General features: G+C 36.7%; 1 protein-coding gene across 4 annotated transcripts in view; it reads left to right on the top strand.

Annotated features, from left to right (window-relative positions):
• Positions 1–16,200, top strand: part of HOOK3 (hook microtubule tethering protein 3) — a 131,751-nt gene that overhangs the window by 83,961 nt on the left and 31,590 nt on the right. For all 4 annotated transcript variants that reach the window (XM_047091532.1, XM_047091534.1, XM_047091531.1 and 1 more), the window contains 3 exons: positions 7,877–7,964; positions 12,611–12,645; positions 16,032–16,114. In XM_047091532.1, coding sequence (XP_046947488.1) covers positions 7,877–7,964; positions 12,611–12,645; positions 16,032–16,114 — 206 coding nt within the window. The remainder of the gene's footprint in view (positions 1–7,876; positions 7,965–12,610; positions 12,646–16,031; positions 16,115–16,200) is intronic.

Here is a 16,200-nt window from a genome sequence, read left to right on the forward strand (position 1 = left end):
CAGCTTTTGGCTTCACTGATATGTTCTAATGGATTTTTTTTTTTTTTTAAGTTTCTATATAACTTCTATCTGCCCTAATCATTATCATTTCATTCCACTTGCTGAGTTTGGGTTTTGTTTGTTCTTCTTTTTCTACTTCCTTTAGGGGTACGATTAGATTGTTTATTTGAGATTTTTCTTCTTGATGTAGGCCTGTATTGCCGTAAACTTCCTTCTTAGAACCACTTTTGCTGCATCCCAAAGATTTTGGACTATTGTGTTTTCATTTTCATTTGTTTCCATGTTAAGTTTTGATTTCTTTGATTTCTTGGTTGACCCATTCATCGTTTAGTAGCATGTATTTATGCTCTTTGCAGATTTTTTTCTTGTGGTTGATTTCTAGTTTCATAGCATTATATTCAGAAAAGATGCATGATATGACTTCAATTTTGTTGAATTGGTTAAGAGATTTGTTTTGTGGCCAAATATGTGATCTGTTCTGGAGAATGTTTCATGTGCACTTGAAAAGAATGTATATTTTACTGTTATTTTGGAATGTTTTGAATATTAAATCTAGTCTAGTATGTCATTCAAGCCACTGTTTCCTTCTTGATTTTCTAAGTGGTTGGTCTGTCCATTGATGGAAGTGAGGTGTTAAAGTCCTCTACTGTTATTGTATTACTACAGATTAGTTCCTTTATGTTTGTTAGTAATTGTTTTATGTATTTGGGTGTTCCCATGTTTCATGCATAAATATTTACAGTTGTTATATCCTTTTGTTGGATCATCCCTTTTTTATTATCTTATAGTCTCTCTCTGTCTCTTATTGCAGTCTTTCTTTTAAAGTCTACTTGTGGGGCGCCTGGGTGGCTCAGTCGGTTAAGTGGCCGACTTCGGCTCAGGTCATGATCTTCCGGTCCGTGAGTTCGAGCCCCGCGTCGGGCTCTCTGCTGACAGCTCAGAGCCTGGAGCCTGTTTCAGATTCTGTGTCTCCCTCTCTCTGACCCTCCCCTGTTCATGCTCTGTCTCTCCCTGTCTCAAAATAAATAAAACGTTAAAAAAATAATAATAATAAAGTCTACTTTGTGTTTTAGAAGTGTTGCTTCCCTGGCTTTCTTTTGACATCCATTTGCATGATGAATGTTTCTCTATCCCCTCACTTTCAATCGCTGGTGTCTTGAGGTGTGAAATGAGTCTCCTATAGGCAGCATATAGATGAGTCTTGTTTTTTTATCCACTCTGTCACCCTGTGTGTTTTGGAGCATTTAGTCCATTTACATTCAATTAATTATTGATAGATTTGTGTCTGTTGTCATTTTGTTACTTGTTTTGTGGTTGTGTCTATAGTTTTTCTCTGATCCTTGTTCTCTTTCATCATTTATTGGCTTTCTGTAGTGATATACTTGGATTCTTTTCTCTTTATTCTTTGCATATTTATTACTGGTTTTTGATTTGTGGTTACCTTTAAGTTTGTATATAACATCTTCTGTATATAGCAGTCTATCTTAAGTTGATGGTCGCTTAAATTTAAACCCATTCTTTATTCCTCTGCTCCTTGTTTTAGGTATATAGTGTCATATTTTGCATCCTTTTCTTTTATGAATCCCTTCACTGATTTTTATAAAAACATTTATTTTTCCTACTTTTGTGTTTTTTACTTTTCATATTCCTTTATGATCTTTCCTTTACAAAGAATCCCCTTCAGTATTTCTTATAGGGCTGGTTTAGTGGTCATGAACTCTTTTAGTTTTTGTTTGAGAAACTCTTTCTGTCACCTATTCTGAATGATAGCCTTGCTGGATAGAGTATTCTTGGCTGCAGATTTTTCCCTTTCAGCACTTAAAATATATCATGCCACCCCTTCTAGCCTGCAAAGTTTCTGTTAAAAAATCCACTGATAGCCTTGTGGGGTTTCCTTTATGTAACTGTCTTTTCTCTTACTGCTTTTAAATTTTTTTCTTTATCTCTGCTTTTTGCCATTATATTACTATGCGTCTTGGTGTGAACTTTTTTGGGGTTGAATTTTAGGGGGAATCTCTGTGCTTCCTGGATCTGGATGTTAGTTTCCTTCCCCAGATTGGGGAAGTTTTCAGCTATTATGTCTTCAAATAAATTGTCTGCCCCCTTATCTCTCTCTTCTTCTTCTGAGATCCCTATAATGTGGATGTTATGTTTGATGGAGTCACTGAGTTCCCTCTGACTATTCTCCATTTGCTTAATTTTCTTTCCTCGTTTGCTTAGCTTGGTTATTTCCCATTACTGTGTCTTTCAAGTCATCTAGCCTGCTATTTATTCCATCAAGTGTATTTTTAATTTCATTTATTGTATACTTCATCTCTGATTAGTCATTTTTTTTAAAAAAGTTTATTTTGAGAGAGAATCCCAAGCAGGCTCCATGCTGTCAGCACAGAGCCCCGCACAGGGCTCGATCCCACCACCTTCCAGATAATGACCTAACGTGAAATCAAGAGTCAGATACTTAACTGATTGAGCCACCCAGACACCCTTCTGATAAGTCATTTTTTTATCTCTTTGTTAAGGGTCTCACTGATGTCCTCCATGCTTTTCTCAAGTCCAGTGAATATCTTTATGATCATTACCTTAAATTCCCTATCAGGCATATTATATGTGTCTACTTTGCTTTGGTCTCTTGCTGTGGTGTGGTCCTGTTCTTACATTTGGGAAACATTTCTCTGTCTTCTCATTTCATTTTGTTTTCTGTGTCTGTTTTTGTTCAGAAAGTCAGCTACTTCTCTTACTTTTAATGATAATAGCCTTATGAAGAAGAGGTTCTGTGGTGCCTTGCAGTGCAGTGTCCCCTGTTCCCCAGGGCTTGGCACTTCAAGGAGTCTTTTGTGTGTACCCTGCTGTTGTGTCTTGACCTTTTTGTCCTTCAGTCATTTGTCTGTAGAGGCTCTCTTTGCATATTGTGGGCAGTGTTTGGTCCCCAGCAGGGGTGGGGTGCATTTTAATGTGCAATGGTGTGCTTGGAAAATGAGACCTGCCCCACAAAACATGTGGGTTGGGAGATGTGGTGTTGGCAGGGTTTGCACTATCTTCTGGGGGAAGGGGACCTACAGTGCTGGGAGGGACTAAGGGGAGCATGACTGGGAAGGGCAGAACATCAGGAGCAGTGCTTGGTGCGAAGAAATTAGGTAGGAGTGGTGATGTGTGTTTATGCTCTGGGACAGGGAAAGGGAAATGGTGACTACCAGCTCCTTGTTCCTGGAGGGGTGTCTGCGTGATCCGTGTCTCTCTAGGCCACATTCTGAGATGGACAAATCACTCTCCCTCTCATCTGCCCTCAAACTGCTGGTTCTCTGCTGTATTTACTTACACTGCTGTTGGTCATGCTGTCTGTTTACAGACTGGGGCACCACTTCCTAATGCACTCAGGTCTCTACCAGAACCAAGCTCACCAGTTTTTAAAATTCCAGGCTTTAAGTCCTGCTGGTTTTAAGAACTCATAAAATTTGGGCCCTCTAACTTTCAAAGTCAAATATTTTGAAAGTCTGTTTTCTGCTCTTTCTGGCTCCCTCCCCGCCACAGACAGTCATGGTCTGTTTCACTCCCAGACTGTGGCTTTGCCCTTGCCACCTTCTTCCATGTGACCTCTTCCCTACCTTTAGTTGTGAAGTTTGTTCTGCCAGTCCTTGGGTCATTTTCTAGGTTATTTACACTGATGTGAATGTTACCTAGTTGTAGCTGTGGGCCACAATGAGCTTAGTCATGGTCCTCCTACTCTGCCATTTTCCTAGCAGAACTATTTCCTGAATTACAGTACTGATAACTTACATTTATAGTATGACCATCTGTAACCTATAACAATAATAATATTAATAATAGCAGTTAATGTTTATTAGCTTTTGTCTGTTCCAAACATTGTGCTATTTATTTTAAATATGTAGTCTTATCTTTATTAAAGTTTTATTGGTGAGGGAATTTGGGCTTAGACCCAGGCTGCCTGAATTCAGAGCCTCTATCTAATCCTGCCTTCCTTCCTTCCTTCCTTCCTTCTTTCCTTACTTCCTCTTTCTCTTTCCCTTCCTTTCCCTTCCCCTTCTTCTCCCCCTCCCTTCCTTCCCTTCCTGCCTTTCTTTTTTAAAAGATTTTATTTAAAAAAAATAATAAAAATAAAAGATTTTATTTTTAAGCAATCTCTATACCCACTGTGGGGCTTGAAGTCACAACCCAAGATCAAGAGCTGCACGCTCCATTGACTGAGCTAGCCAGGCACCCCATCCATACTCTTTCTTGCCAAGTTATCTTTTTCCGTGTTTGCAAAACTTATTTTTTCTTTCTCCTGCAGAGCATTTTTTTCTCTTCAGGATTAGTTAGTTCTTACTGAGTTTAATAAGTAAGTAGATGACCTTGTCTCTAACTTAATCTCTTACAAGCATACAGCATTAGACTAGTACAAAGAAACTTGAGTTCCACTGAATCTTTTAACTTAAACACAATTTGTTCAGCACCGGTACATTGTCTGTCAGAAGGAAAGGTTTATAGTAAACCTCCAAAGTCCTTTCCAATTAGTTTTCTCAGCAAGTTGGCATTTTAAAAATCTGTAATACCTGCTGACCCTCACTCAGGGAGCTTTCTCAAAGCATACGTGACCTTGTTCCCTTCCTGCCCAGAGTATATTGTGATTACAAGCTCATCCTCTTTCTGTACACCCTTGAAAATTATATGTAAATAGATTTTAATTAATATGTTAACTAAACTTCTGAAGGGGGAGAAAATAAGTAGAAGCAATTCACACTTATAGAGTGCCTGCTCTGTACAGGTACTGCACTAGACACTATATAATACCTTACTTTTCTAAACAGCACCATGAAGTAGGTATTAGAGTCCTCATTTATTTTGGCTTTTTGAAGTTTGCATTTTTTTGAAAAAAGGTGAGCTCATATGTTTACATAGCTTCATACTTGTATGTGTGTAAATACTTCACACTTTTGTTTGTTTATTCCCCATTAATGTTTGGGGTATTTGCTTGTCTATTCCCCATTACTGAAAATTTGTGTCAAATACTTCCAAGGAACATCTTGGTAGACTTATTATATATGGCATTTACCAAGGCCTAATAGGCTTACAGTATTTGTTGACTAAATAATTTCAAAAATGGCCAAATGGATGGTTGAAATACTCTAATGGTTTGAAATATATTTCCATATTACTTTCTGAAAAGATTGAACAAAGTTACAGTGTCACTAGTAATGTATTTGTATATCTCCCCATATTGAATATGGATTTTCAGATAATTCCTTCACTATTTAAAAAACACCGAGGGGTGCCGGCGTGGTTCAATTGGTAAAGCATCCAACTCTTGGTCTCAGGTCAAGATCTCACGATCTTAGGTTGTGATTGCACAGTTATGGAGCATGGAGCCTGCTTGGGATTCTTTCTCTCCTTCTTGCTCTGCTCCTTCCCCCCCCAAAATAAATAAACTTTAAGAAAATAAATAAAATAAATAAATAGCACCTAGATTTTCTGTTCCTTGATGTGAAAAACATTAGTTATTATCATAGATTTGATTGAATTTTCAATGTGATTGTCACTAATTATAGAACTGTAACATTTATGGGAAGAATTTCTTACAGTTTGTTTAGTAAAAAAAAAAAAAATGCTTATTGAATTTTCTGGCTGTTTAGATTCTAAATGTTCATTGCCCTGTTTTGTCCTTAATTTGAGATAGTCTGGCTTCTACCATTCCACTAAAGTATTTCCTACTAAAATAACCAGTCATCTTATAAATGGCCAATCCAGTGGGAGCATTCAAAATTTTATCTTTCCTCGTGTCTGTTGTATTCATTGCTGTTGATCATCCTCCCCTTCCTTAAACTTTTTAAAATTTCAGTTAAAATACCTCTCTTATGTTTCTCCTACTTCTCTTCAGGGTGATGTTCCTCTTACTACCCTCTGGTTGGTGATCTGCCATGGACCATCTTTGTTCCTCTTTTCTACTCTTTTTTACATTCTTTCTAATCGATATTTTTGTTCAAGTCTTCTGTTAACTCCAAATGGCTCTCACGTCTATCTTTTCAAGTCAGATTTCTCTTTGTGCTTCAGATGCAGAGATACAGCTGTTTGACAGATAACTCAAGGTGCTGCATTTTCAACAACTACAAAATGAGCTTACCTTCATTTAGCAACCTGCTTCTCCTATATTCTCCTTCTCAGTAAATGTTTTCCAAAAGCTCAAACCAGAATTCTGAGTGTTATTTTTTAATCCTTGTATTCTTTTGTCTTTTAGATATATTTCATCCTTGTTCCCTCCTCTTTCAGGCATATTTAGTAATAATTGTAGTAGTCTCCTTCCGGTCTTCATGCCTTCACTTTGACCTTTTTAATAACATCTTCCATCCTTAAATCAATGTTATCTTTGTAAACTATTTTTGATTAAGTCTCACCCTCTGGCAATCCTTCAAAGATTCCAGGGAGGAATCCCAAGACCTAGAGAACCAGGCTGGTATACTGAGTGTTGCATCATAATGACTTAGAGGATGTATGAGGTCCAGAATCAACATTCTTAAAGGCAGAGTTATTCAGCCAGATTTTAGGCCAGATCATAGGATAAGTTCTAAATACACATTTCATGTAAGGCTGTACTCAACAACCTCTCCTCTTCTCTGGTTTCATCTAGCCATTGTTCCCCTCATAGATATGCCATTCTTAAGGAATTTTTTTTATTATCTATTTTAATTTTAACTTTACCTATTTTAATTTTAATTTTAATTTTAATTTTAATTTTAAGTAGACTCCAGATCTAATGTGGGGCTTAACTCACAACCCTGAGATCAAGAGTCACACACAGTACCAACTGAATGATACCCCCATACTTAAACAATATTGGGGAGGGGGACACCGGGGTGGCTCAGTCAGTTAAGCATCTGACTTTGGCTCAGGTCATGATCATGATCTGATGGTTTGTGAGTTGGAGCCCCACGTCCAGCTCTATGTTGACAGCTCAGAACCTGGAGCCTACTTTGGATTATGTGTCTCCCTTTCTCATGGCCCCTCCCCCTGCTCGCACTCTGTCTCTCTCTCTCTCTCTCTCTCAAAAATAAATAAACATTGAAAAAAATAGAATTTTTTTTTAAATTTTAAGTAGGCTCTAGACATGCCATTTTTGAACTCACTGTGTCCCCTCATATCTCTGTGTGCTTTGGACATGATGAATTCTCTGTCTTAAATCCCCTTTCCATCCTTAATCACTTAAGTGTTTTATTTATTGTTCTAGTCTCAGTTCAGTCAAGCCTAACTCCCCCATACAATTAGATTTAATTCTTGCTGCTTTGAGCAATCATTATTCTTTTTTGTACCTCTATGTGATATGTTGAGGTATTTATCTTGTATTTTAACATTTTGCTTCCCCACTAAATTCCTTGAGTACAGGGATCTTTTAACACCATGCTGAGCATGGTGCATGACACATAGTGGGAATAAACATGTATTGAAGTGAATTTCAGATAATTAGATATGCATAAGTATACTGGTATGACAAGATATGTCCACTAAAATACCATATTTGAAATCATCATAGAAATTTCAAGTAAGGGGCACCTGGGTGGCTCAGTCATCAAGTGTCTGAGTTTGTTGCTCAGGTCACAGTCTCATGGTTCATGAGTTTGAGCCCTGTCTGCTGTCAGTGTGGAGCCTGCTTTGGATCCTCTGTACCCCTCTCTCTGCCCCTCCCTCACTTATGCACAAACACTCTTTCTCAAAAATAAACTTTTTTTTTTAAATTTCAAGTAAAACAAAAAATAATCTGAACAGTGAGCTGCACTACTATCTTAGCTTTGTGTTGCTAATTATACTGTGTCTCTAACCAATATGAAAACCAAGGGAGAAGGTATAAGTAAGTCTGAACTTGACAAATTAATATATGTTTGATTTCTAGGCTGGTGAATCAAAGACTTCTGGAAGTACAGTCACAAGTTGAAGAACTGCAAAAATCTTTACAGGATCAAGGCTCAAAAGCAGAAGATGTAAGTTTTAATGTGAACTGAGCATGGTCCAAAAGTTTCACAATGTTAAGAAAAGCTATAACTTTTTTTTTTTTTTTGATGGTCTCTGTCAAAATAATTTATAATTATATTCGTTATAGAAAAAAAAAACAACAGTGTTTTCCTTTTACTAATGTTCCTTGTGAAAAGGACCAGACAGTACTTCATTGTCTGTTTTGGAATCCTTCTGCTGGGAATTAGAAGTTTATTTGTAGTTATTAACTAAGGAATTCACTTCGTGGGGTTTTTGTTTGTTTGATTTACAGAGTAGAGAAGCTAGGATTTTTTTTTTTTTAAGTATTTATTTATTCATTTAAGTTGCCTCTATACCCATCGTGGGGCTCAAACTCACGACTCTGAGAACTAGAGTCACATGCTCTTCCGACTGAGCAAGCCAGGCTCCCTGAGGCTTTGTGTTTTAAATGTACTCCTCTCAGTATTCAGAGTACAGGGTTTTTCCCTCTGGTCAACAACAACAAAAACGCCGTACAAATTTAGTATGTTCAAATAGAAATTTTTTTTTTAATTTTTTTTTAACGTTTATTTATTTTTGAGACAGAGCATGAACAGGGGAGGGGCAGAGAGAGGGAGACACAGAATCTGAAACGGGCTCCAGGCTCTGAGCTGTCAGCACAGAGCCCGATGCGGGGCTCGAACCCACGGACCGTGAAATCATGACCTGAGCCGAAGTCGGACGCTTAACCGACTGAGCCACCCAGACGCCCCAGAAATTTTTATGTATAATTGATATTTTTAAAAATAGTGTTATTCCTAGAAATAACCACCTCTGGATTTCTGAATCCCTCTTACTATCCCCAGCACTGCCCCACTCAATATAAGTTCACTGACCTTCTTTTTATATTCTCTTATGCAGAGTACTGCATGTCTGTCATAGCCTTGCCTGCTTGAATGGCACGCTCACACTAGAATATCGTAAATGCATTAAGCCAGGAACTAGATGGACTTTCATCTTCTCATGCTCACTGTCTATCACAGTGCTTCTGTAGCACATAACAGTCAGTCTCTGATGAAAGTGCAAATAAATTAAATTTTCCACATCTTTTACATTTAATAAGCAGTATACAGTAGAATTACAACAATAAAGTATTCACAAATAGTTTAATCTTTGCTTCAGTCAGTTGGTTCTTTTTTATTATTGCTGGTATAATTTGCTATAAACTCTGGCCTTTGAGTATAAACCTACACAGTTGCTTCCATTGGTAGTCTTTTTGGAGAATGTCAGAACTACCGATCTATCATTTCTTTCCAGCCTTATAAATATAAGAGGGCATAAAAACAAAAGGAACCAAAAAAGGGGTATTAAATCAGTATATTACTCAAAATCTCCAAATATTAGATACAAAAAGCTCATTATTGACCTAATTTTAGGAGTTTCATAAACATGTATCTGTCTTCTATTGACAGTACCCTCTAAGATCGGTGGTTTTAGTTTATCCTTTAATTAATGTGTTGATAGTCTTTCTTAGATCCCAGATTGATTCCTAGTTCCTAAAACTGTAACCAGCATCCAACCTACCTTATTCCCTTATTAAAATAGAACTAGTTTGAAATGTCATAAACATACTTGATTAAACATACTTTTAATCCAGAATGCTAAACCAGGAAGAGGTGAAGCAAAACCACCATTAGTGTATTAAAGTATTAGGAAGCCCAGCTAAGTTCTTAGAGATGAACCAAAGTGATTTCTTCAGTGAAATCACTGGGTCCCTTAAACTGAGGTAAATGTAGACTTTGTTTTGGTCTCTAAAACTTTGAGGAGACTTTTTGTTGATTTGTTATGGTAGAAAGGGGAAGGGCATGTGGTACATAGGAAGTAAGAGTGGCAGAACATCAGTATTAGCTCTACTTTAGTGTTATAGCGATAGCCATTGTACAGGCTTGATTCTCTTACTCAGAGACACAGAGGAAATTCATTCTGTAAAAAATAATTTTGTGTAGCCTGATTTAGATATCACTGTGGTAATCAAATCTAATTAAATATGCTCTGTGCCATCACTTTAAGAGAACATATTTCAGAAGTGAGATCCTGGCCCTAAAAGTACTATTTGCATAAGTTAGTCCATTTATTTGACTGCCCAGATTCTAAATGTCTTGCTCTAAATTCTTAGATATTTCCTCAGAGTTCCTATTCCAATAGGAACTTTCTCTGATATGCCTCAAAATGGTGTGGAGAAAGTATGTGGTTCTTCCCCCAGCAAATGTTTGATGCTTTCATCTTCTCTTTCACTACCTTACGGCATTGCGTCTCCAGAGTATGTAGTATGTAGGACAACCTGCCCAGTGGAACTGGTCCTCTCTGGAGAACATTATAATTCCTGCCTATTTCTGTTATCAAAAGCACAGTCCTTTCATGTGACCTTAAGTCAGAGTAGGATGGTTTACACATTTTTATTATTATTTTTATGTCATTTATTTTTAGCATGGAAGCAGAAAAACATTGTTATATCCAGTCATATGGATAATTTGAGCTAGCCACATTGTATAAAACTCCAGAGAACGAGACAGGATGAGGACACCATAGAAGAAAGAAAACTGTACATTTTTGAAAAAAAAAATGCATAACTTTTACTTCTATTCATGAATTACTAAATCGTTCCTTCTATTGGCTGCTGTGTTTGCTTCATACTAATATGTCCTCTCTGTCTCTTGGCATGGTTTCTGCTCAAAAGGCTATTGTAAGTATGGCTTCCTATTCATTTCTATATATTGAGCAACTTTTTGATTTATGTACATTCTCTTCCATCACAGTTGATGGTATTAAATTTTTAAGTGATGCAAATTTTATGGAAAATGAATATACCAATATTATTGCCTTATAGGTTTATGCCCTTTACACTTAAGATATTTAAGAGGATATTGAGAACAAGTCAAACCAAAAAACCTCTGCTCTTATTTTTTTACCATCCCACTTCTGTTCTACCCCCTTTTATAAATCACATTGAAGCTATTTTCCTATGGCAAATAGTAACTGGCCTCCTGCCACTATTTTAATAGTAACAGTCTTTAGTGGAGAAGTGCTGGAGCATCGAAAACATGGAAGTAAAGACCATGTATAAACTTTGGAGTCTGGCCGACCTGGGTGTTAATTTTGGGTCTGCCACTTGAAATCACTGAATGTCTCCCCAGTCTTACCTCCCTCACCTATAAGATGGGACTAACATTGCTCACATTGTGAGATTAACATGAGACTGCGTGCGACAGTCTGTACACAGTACACAGTACACACTATACACAGTGTCTAGTATATCAACCATTCATGAGGTAATTATTGTGTATTATCTCAGTTAAAACTAATTTTGCTAAATTCCAGTCAAAACACAAATGCAAAGTTGTAGTTAAAGTATTTAGAAAATATGTTCACTTTACTCTCTGTACTAAAGAAGGAACAAGCAATAATTGAAAGTTAATAGGTTAGTCCCTTTTTTTTTATATTTGGGGGAAGCACTGATAGAGGACCTTATAGTCCACTGATCTTGCTCTAGTTAATATACTGAGCAAAGAAGCGAATTGGATAAATTCCAGAGCTGTGTTACAATGGACTTGAATGAATAATTATAGTAATCGTTATTAAATAAGGTGACTGAAAATCAAAGAACTTAATGTGAGGTTTTTTCGCCCCTCACTGCTGCTATTAGCTGATTGGACAGTTTGTTTTATAAGCTGGGTTTGTTTTATTAACTGGGTTTGGCTGAATTTATCTCAAAATGGAATGTTTGATAGAATTCATTAATAATATGTGCCCTACAAGTATAATGAAACCTAGTGGTCCTATGTAGAATGCCATTATTTTTTGTTTTTAGGTCAATTCTGATCTGCTTTTTAGGAGAATTTTTAAAAAATACTCAGCCAAAGCCGTGTTCTTCAGTCCATTAAATTCTGTGCATATGCCATCCTTCACATTCCCATACCATCACATAAATTATTTGTGTGCATATTCAGAAATCTCGGAGTGAGTCAGTATTTATGGAAGTTAATCCCAGTATCTATCATGATACAAGGAAAATTATACAGTAGATAAAGAATATGTTAGGGAAAAATATGTTATTGGTTTTTTTTTTTTTAATGTTTATTTATTTTTGAAAGAGAGAGAGAGAGAGAATGCATGTACGCAGGCAAGGAAGAGGCAGAGAAAGAGGGAGACAGAGGATCCAAAGTAGGCTCTACACTGACAACAGAGAGCCCCATGTGGGGCTTGAACTCATGAACCATGAGATCATGACCTTAGCCAAAGTCAGATACTTAACCGACTTAGCCACATGCCCTGGGAAAAAATCTATTAGAGTTACTAGAGTTCTAGCTACCTGCCTGTTGACTCCAAGAATATTAGGTCTATATATAAATGGTTTTCTCAGTCATTTCCTCCTGACCCTCATGACTATAGAGATTTCAGATATGCAGTTCCTGGGTATTTTATACCAATTGCTATCAATCAGGGGCTGCTCTCTCTCTAACCAAAAAGAAATAGACCTAGGTACATTGTGTGTTTTGAGCTCTTTGACAAGAGAACTTAGAATTTATTCAGAGTTGGTTACTACTGTACTCTTTATTTTAAAAAAATAATTTATTAGTTAAAATGTTAAATAAACTTCTTTATTTTCCATTTTCAGTCAGTTCTTCTAAAAAAGAAGCTTGAAGAACATCTGTAAGTATAAAAGCTGTTGAGTCTCATTATCCTATTTTCTAGTGAAATAGAAGTATTTTGTTAGATGGTTACGGAGTGTCTAGGCCATGGCACAGGTGGCCCCTGAAGATAAGGGAAATTATAAGACATGTTAATAGTGTCTAAAGGGTCATCTCAACCCAAGGTCCTTAAATCAAAGCAGTTACTGCTTTAGAACTGTTTTCTCAAATAAGATTCCTGGGTTTTACATCTTTGTGATAGTATTTATAACTAACTATAGTGAGGAGTTTGAGACAGTCTAGATCAGGAGGCAGAAACCTTTTTCTGTAAAGGGCCAGAGAGCTTTTGCAAGCCATGGTCTGTGCCACAACCACTTAGCTTTGTAATCTGAAAGCAGCCATAGACTGACTATAAACTGATGTGACTATTCCAATAAAACTTTATACTAAAACAGGCAGCAGGCTGAATTTGGCCCACAGACTGTAGTTTGCCAGCCCTAGAGTATAGCCAGCTGAATCTTTCTTTTGAAGTAAAGTTTTAAAGTAGTGCAAAGCTATCAGTAGCAGATTTGCAAACATATCCTTCAATTGCAAATACATCTGAAAATGACTTTTTAATCTAAAGATGAAATAAATTTTTTCAAAAATGTTTTGTTTATTTATTTATTTTGAGAGAGAGCCAGCGAGCAGGGGAGGGACAGAGAGAGAGGAAGAGAGAGAATCCCAAGCAGGCTCTGCACTGTCAGTGCAGAGCACGATGTGGGGCTTGAACTCACAAACCGTGATATCATAACCTGAGCTGAAATGAAGAATTGGAAGTGTAACCATCTGAGCCACCCAGGCACCTCCAATTTTTTTTTTAACATGTGAAAAGTGAGATAATCGTAGCAATGGACACTTGCTGGCAAGTCTAACAACGGGCAGATTCTTAATGTACTAGTAGACAGAAAATGGTACCTTCTAGCCATTGTGAGGTTACCTAGAGCCTGAATTCTGTCCTTTTCTTATTCCCATTTCTTTATTGCAAAAAAAAAGTGGAGTACCTGTTGTTTCATAAAACTGACCATTGTTCTGTGTTCATTTACATGGTAAATATCTTCATCTAAAAGAATTTATTAGTGATAATGAGGCCTATGTTAGTTTCCTGTGGCTGCCACAACAAATTACTACAGCCTGGGTGGCTAAAAAAAGCAGAAATTTATCCTCTACCAATTCTTAAGACTAGAAGTCTAAAATCAAGGAAGTGATTCCTTCTGGAGGTTCTAAGAGAGAATCTGTTCCATACCCCTCTTCATGATGGCTGCTAGCAGTCCTTTGTGTTCCCTGGCATATAGACACATCATTCTATCTCCGTCTTCACATGGCATTCTCTCTGTCTGTTTTATCTTCACATGGCCTTCTAATAAGGACATCAGTCATTGGATTTAGGGCCCACCCTGATTCATTATGACCTCATCTTAACTAATTATATCTGCAAAGATGGTATTTTCAAATGATGTTACATTCACAGGTACTGGGAGTTAAGACTTCACTATATCTTTTTTGGGAGATACAATTCATTCCACAACAGGGTCCATAGACATTTCAAATGGTCATTCTCATGCACATTTATACCTGCAATGGAGGCTGATTTACACATACCAAGTTGGTAAAATTTAAAAGTCCGACATACTAAGAATTGCCAAAGCTGTTCGGTAATGGTAGTTCTAATCCACTGATGGTAGGACTATACATTGATTTACTTAGTAAACTGAACATGCACCTATCCTGTGACCCATCAGTTCTGCTCCCTGTATAAGCCCTAGATTCCTAGAAATGCTGTTACCATCTATCAGGAAACATGTAGAAGAACGTAAGAAAGTACGTTGTAATCATAGAAAAGTAGAAACAATACAAATGCCACCAATTGTAAAATGGTAGATAGAATGAAGTATATTCAAACAATGTGGTAAAATATGTAACTTAGGGCCAACACACCAACATACATGAATCTTGAGAGCACAGTGTTAAAGATGGAAGTCACAAGAGCAATACATACAGTATAATGTATAAAGTAAAATCGGGCAAAATTCAGCAGTATATTGTTCAGGAATGCACACAAAGTCTTACACAAAAATCAGGAGAAAGGTGAAAATTCTGGGCTTGGGTTCCCTAAGGTTCTGTGATAATTTGTCTCATAACCTGTTTCTTTACTAGGTTAAATTTTCTTATTCTTTAAACTATATATTTATTATTTATCTAGATATATCACATTCTCAAAGAATTTGTTTAAAAGATACTGATTTATTGAAGTATTATACGTAGGAAAAACAGGAATAGACTTAACATAGTGCTGTTTTCTTCTTAGCTTTTTTTCCCTGTGTTTTCCAATTTGTGCAGCCTTTTTTCCCCTCTCATAAAGTGCCAGAATTATGCATATTATATAACTACCAGGAAGAAACTTTCTGTTCACTTTTTACTTTTGTTTTGGAATTTAACTTACATAAAGTACACAAGTTCTAAGTTCCTAAGTCTAGAGCTTGATGAATGTTTTCCTACAATATAAAGGTAACCCAAATCAACATGTAGAATACTTCCAGCAACTCCCCGGACTCTTCATTTTCCCGTCTAATTGATTCCATCCGCAAACTAGCCACTATGCTGCTCTCTTATCACCTTTCATTAGTTTTGACACTTTCTGAACTTCATATAAAAGGAATCCTACAGGGGCTCCTGGGTGGCTCAGTTGGTTAAGCATCCAACTTTGGCTCAGGTTATGATCTTGTGGTTCACAAATTTGAGCCCTGCTTCGGGCTCTGTGCTGACAGCTCAGAGCCTGGAGTCTGCTTCAGATTCTGTGTCTCCCTCTCTCTCTCTGCCCCTCTCTGGCTCTCTGTCTGTCTCTCTCTCTCAAAAATAAACATTAAAAAAAAGGATCCTACAGCACTACCCTTTGTATCTGACTTACTATGGTCACCATTATTCTGTGGAATCTATCCTGGTGGGTGCATGTATCATTAATTCTTTTTTATTGGAGGATTGTGTTCTTTCTGTTAATTTTTATTTTTAGACCTTTACTTTAAAAAGTAAATAAGATTTTGCATTGTAAAACCTCTGTAAAGTTTTAAATTAATTTTTATAATATACTTACTCCTAGAAGATGAAGATCACTAAATTCTTTGTACCTTCTTGTGCATGTTTCTGTAAAAGAAATGATAACTTTCAAAGTCTGAGATTTTTGTCTCTATTTTTTTTGCCTATTTTGTGTGTGTGTTTTAATTCATGTTGGATTACGCTTTTTATCCTTTTTTGTTTCATAGCACTTGTGTGCTATGCAAGTGTATCCCAAGAATAAAGAACTTAAATCTTTCAAGTGGAGAAAAACACGAACCAGTAGTAGGTGACAATGTGTTATATATTTTGTTGCAGGGAGAAGCTGCATGAAGCCAATAATGAATTGCAGAAGAAGAGAGCCATTATTGAAGATCTTGAGCCACGATTTAATAACAGCTGTGAGTTTTTCCTAATTAGCATAGTTGTTTTTAATTGAAGTATAGTTGACATATTACCAATCAGCATAGTTTTAAATTGGTTAGCC

This window comes from Lynx rufus, unplaced genomic scaffold, assembly GCF_022079265.1.
Source record: "Lynx rufus isolate CCGP_SWC_20201006 ecotype Redwood Valley unplaced genomic scaffold, mLynRuf1.p SCAF_3, whole genome shotgun sequence".
Lineage (NCBI taxonomy): Eukaryota > Metazoa > Chordata > Mammalia > Carnivora > Felidae > Lynx > Lynx rufus.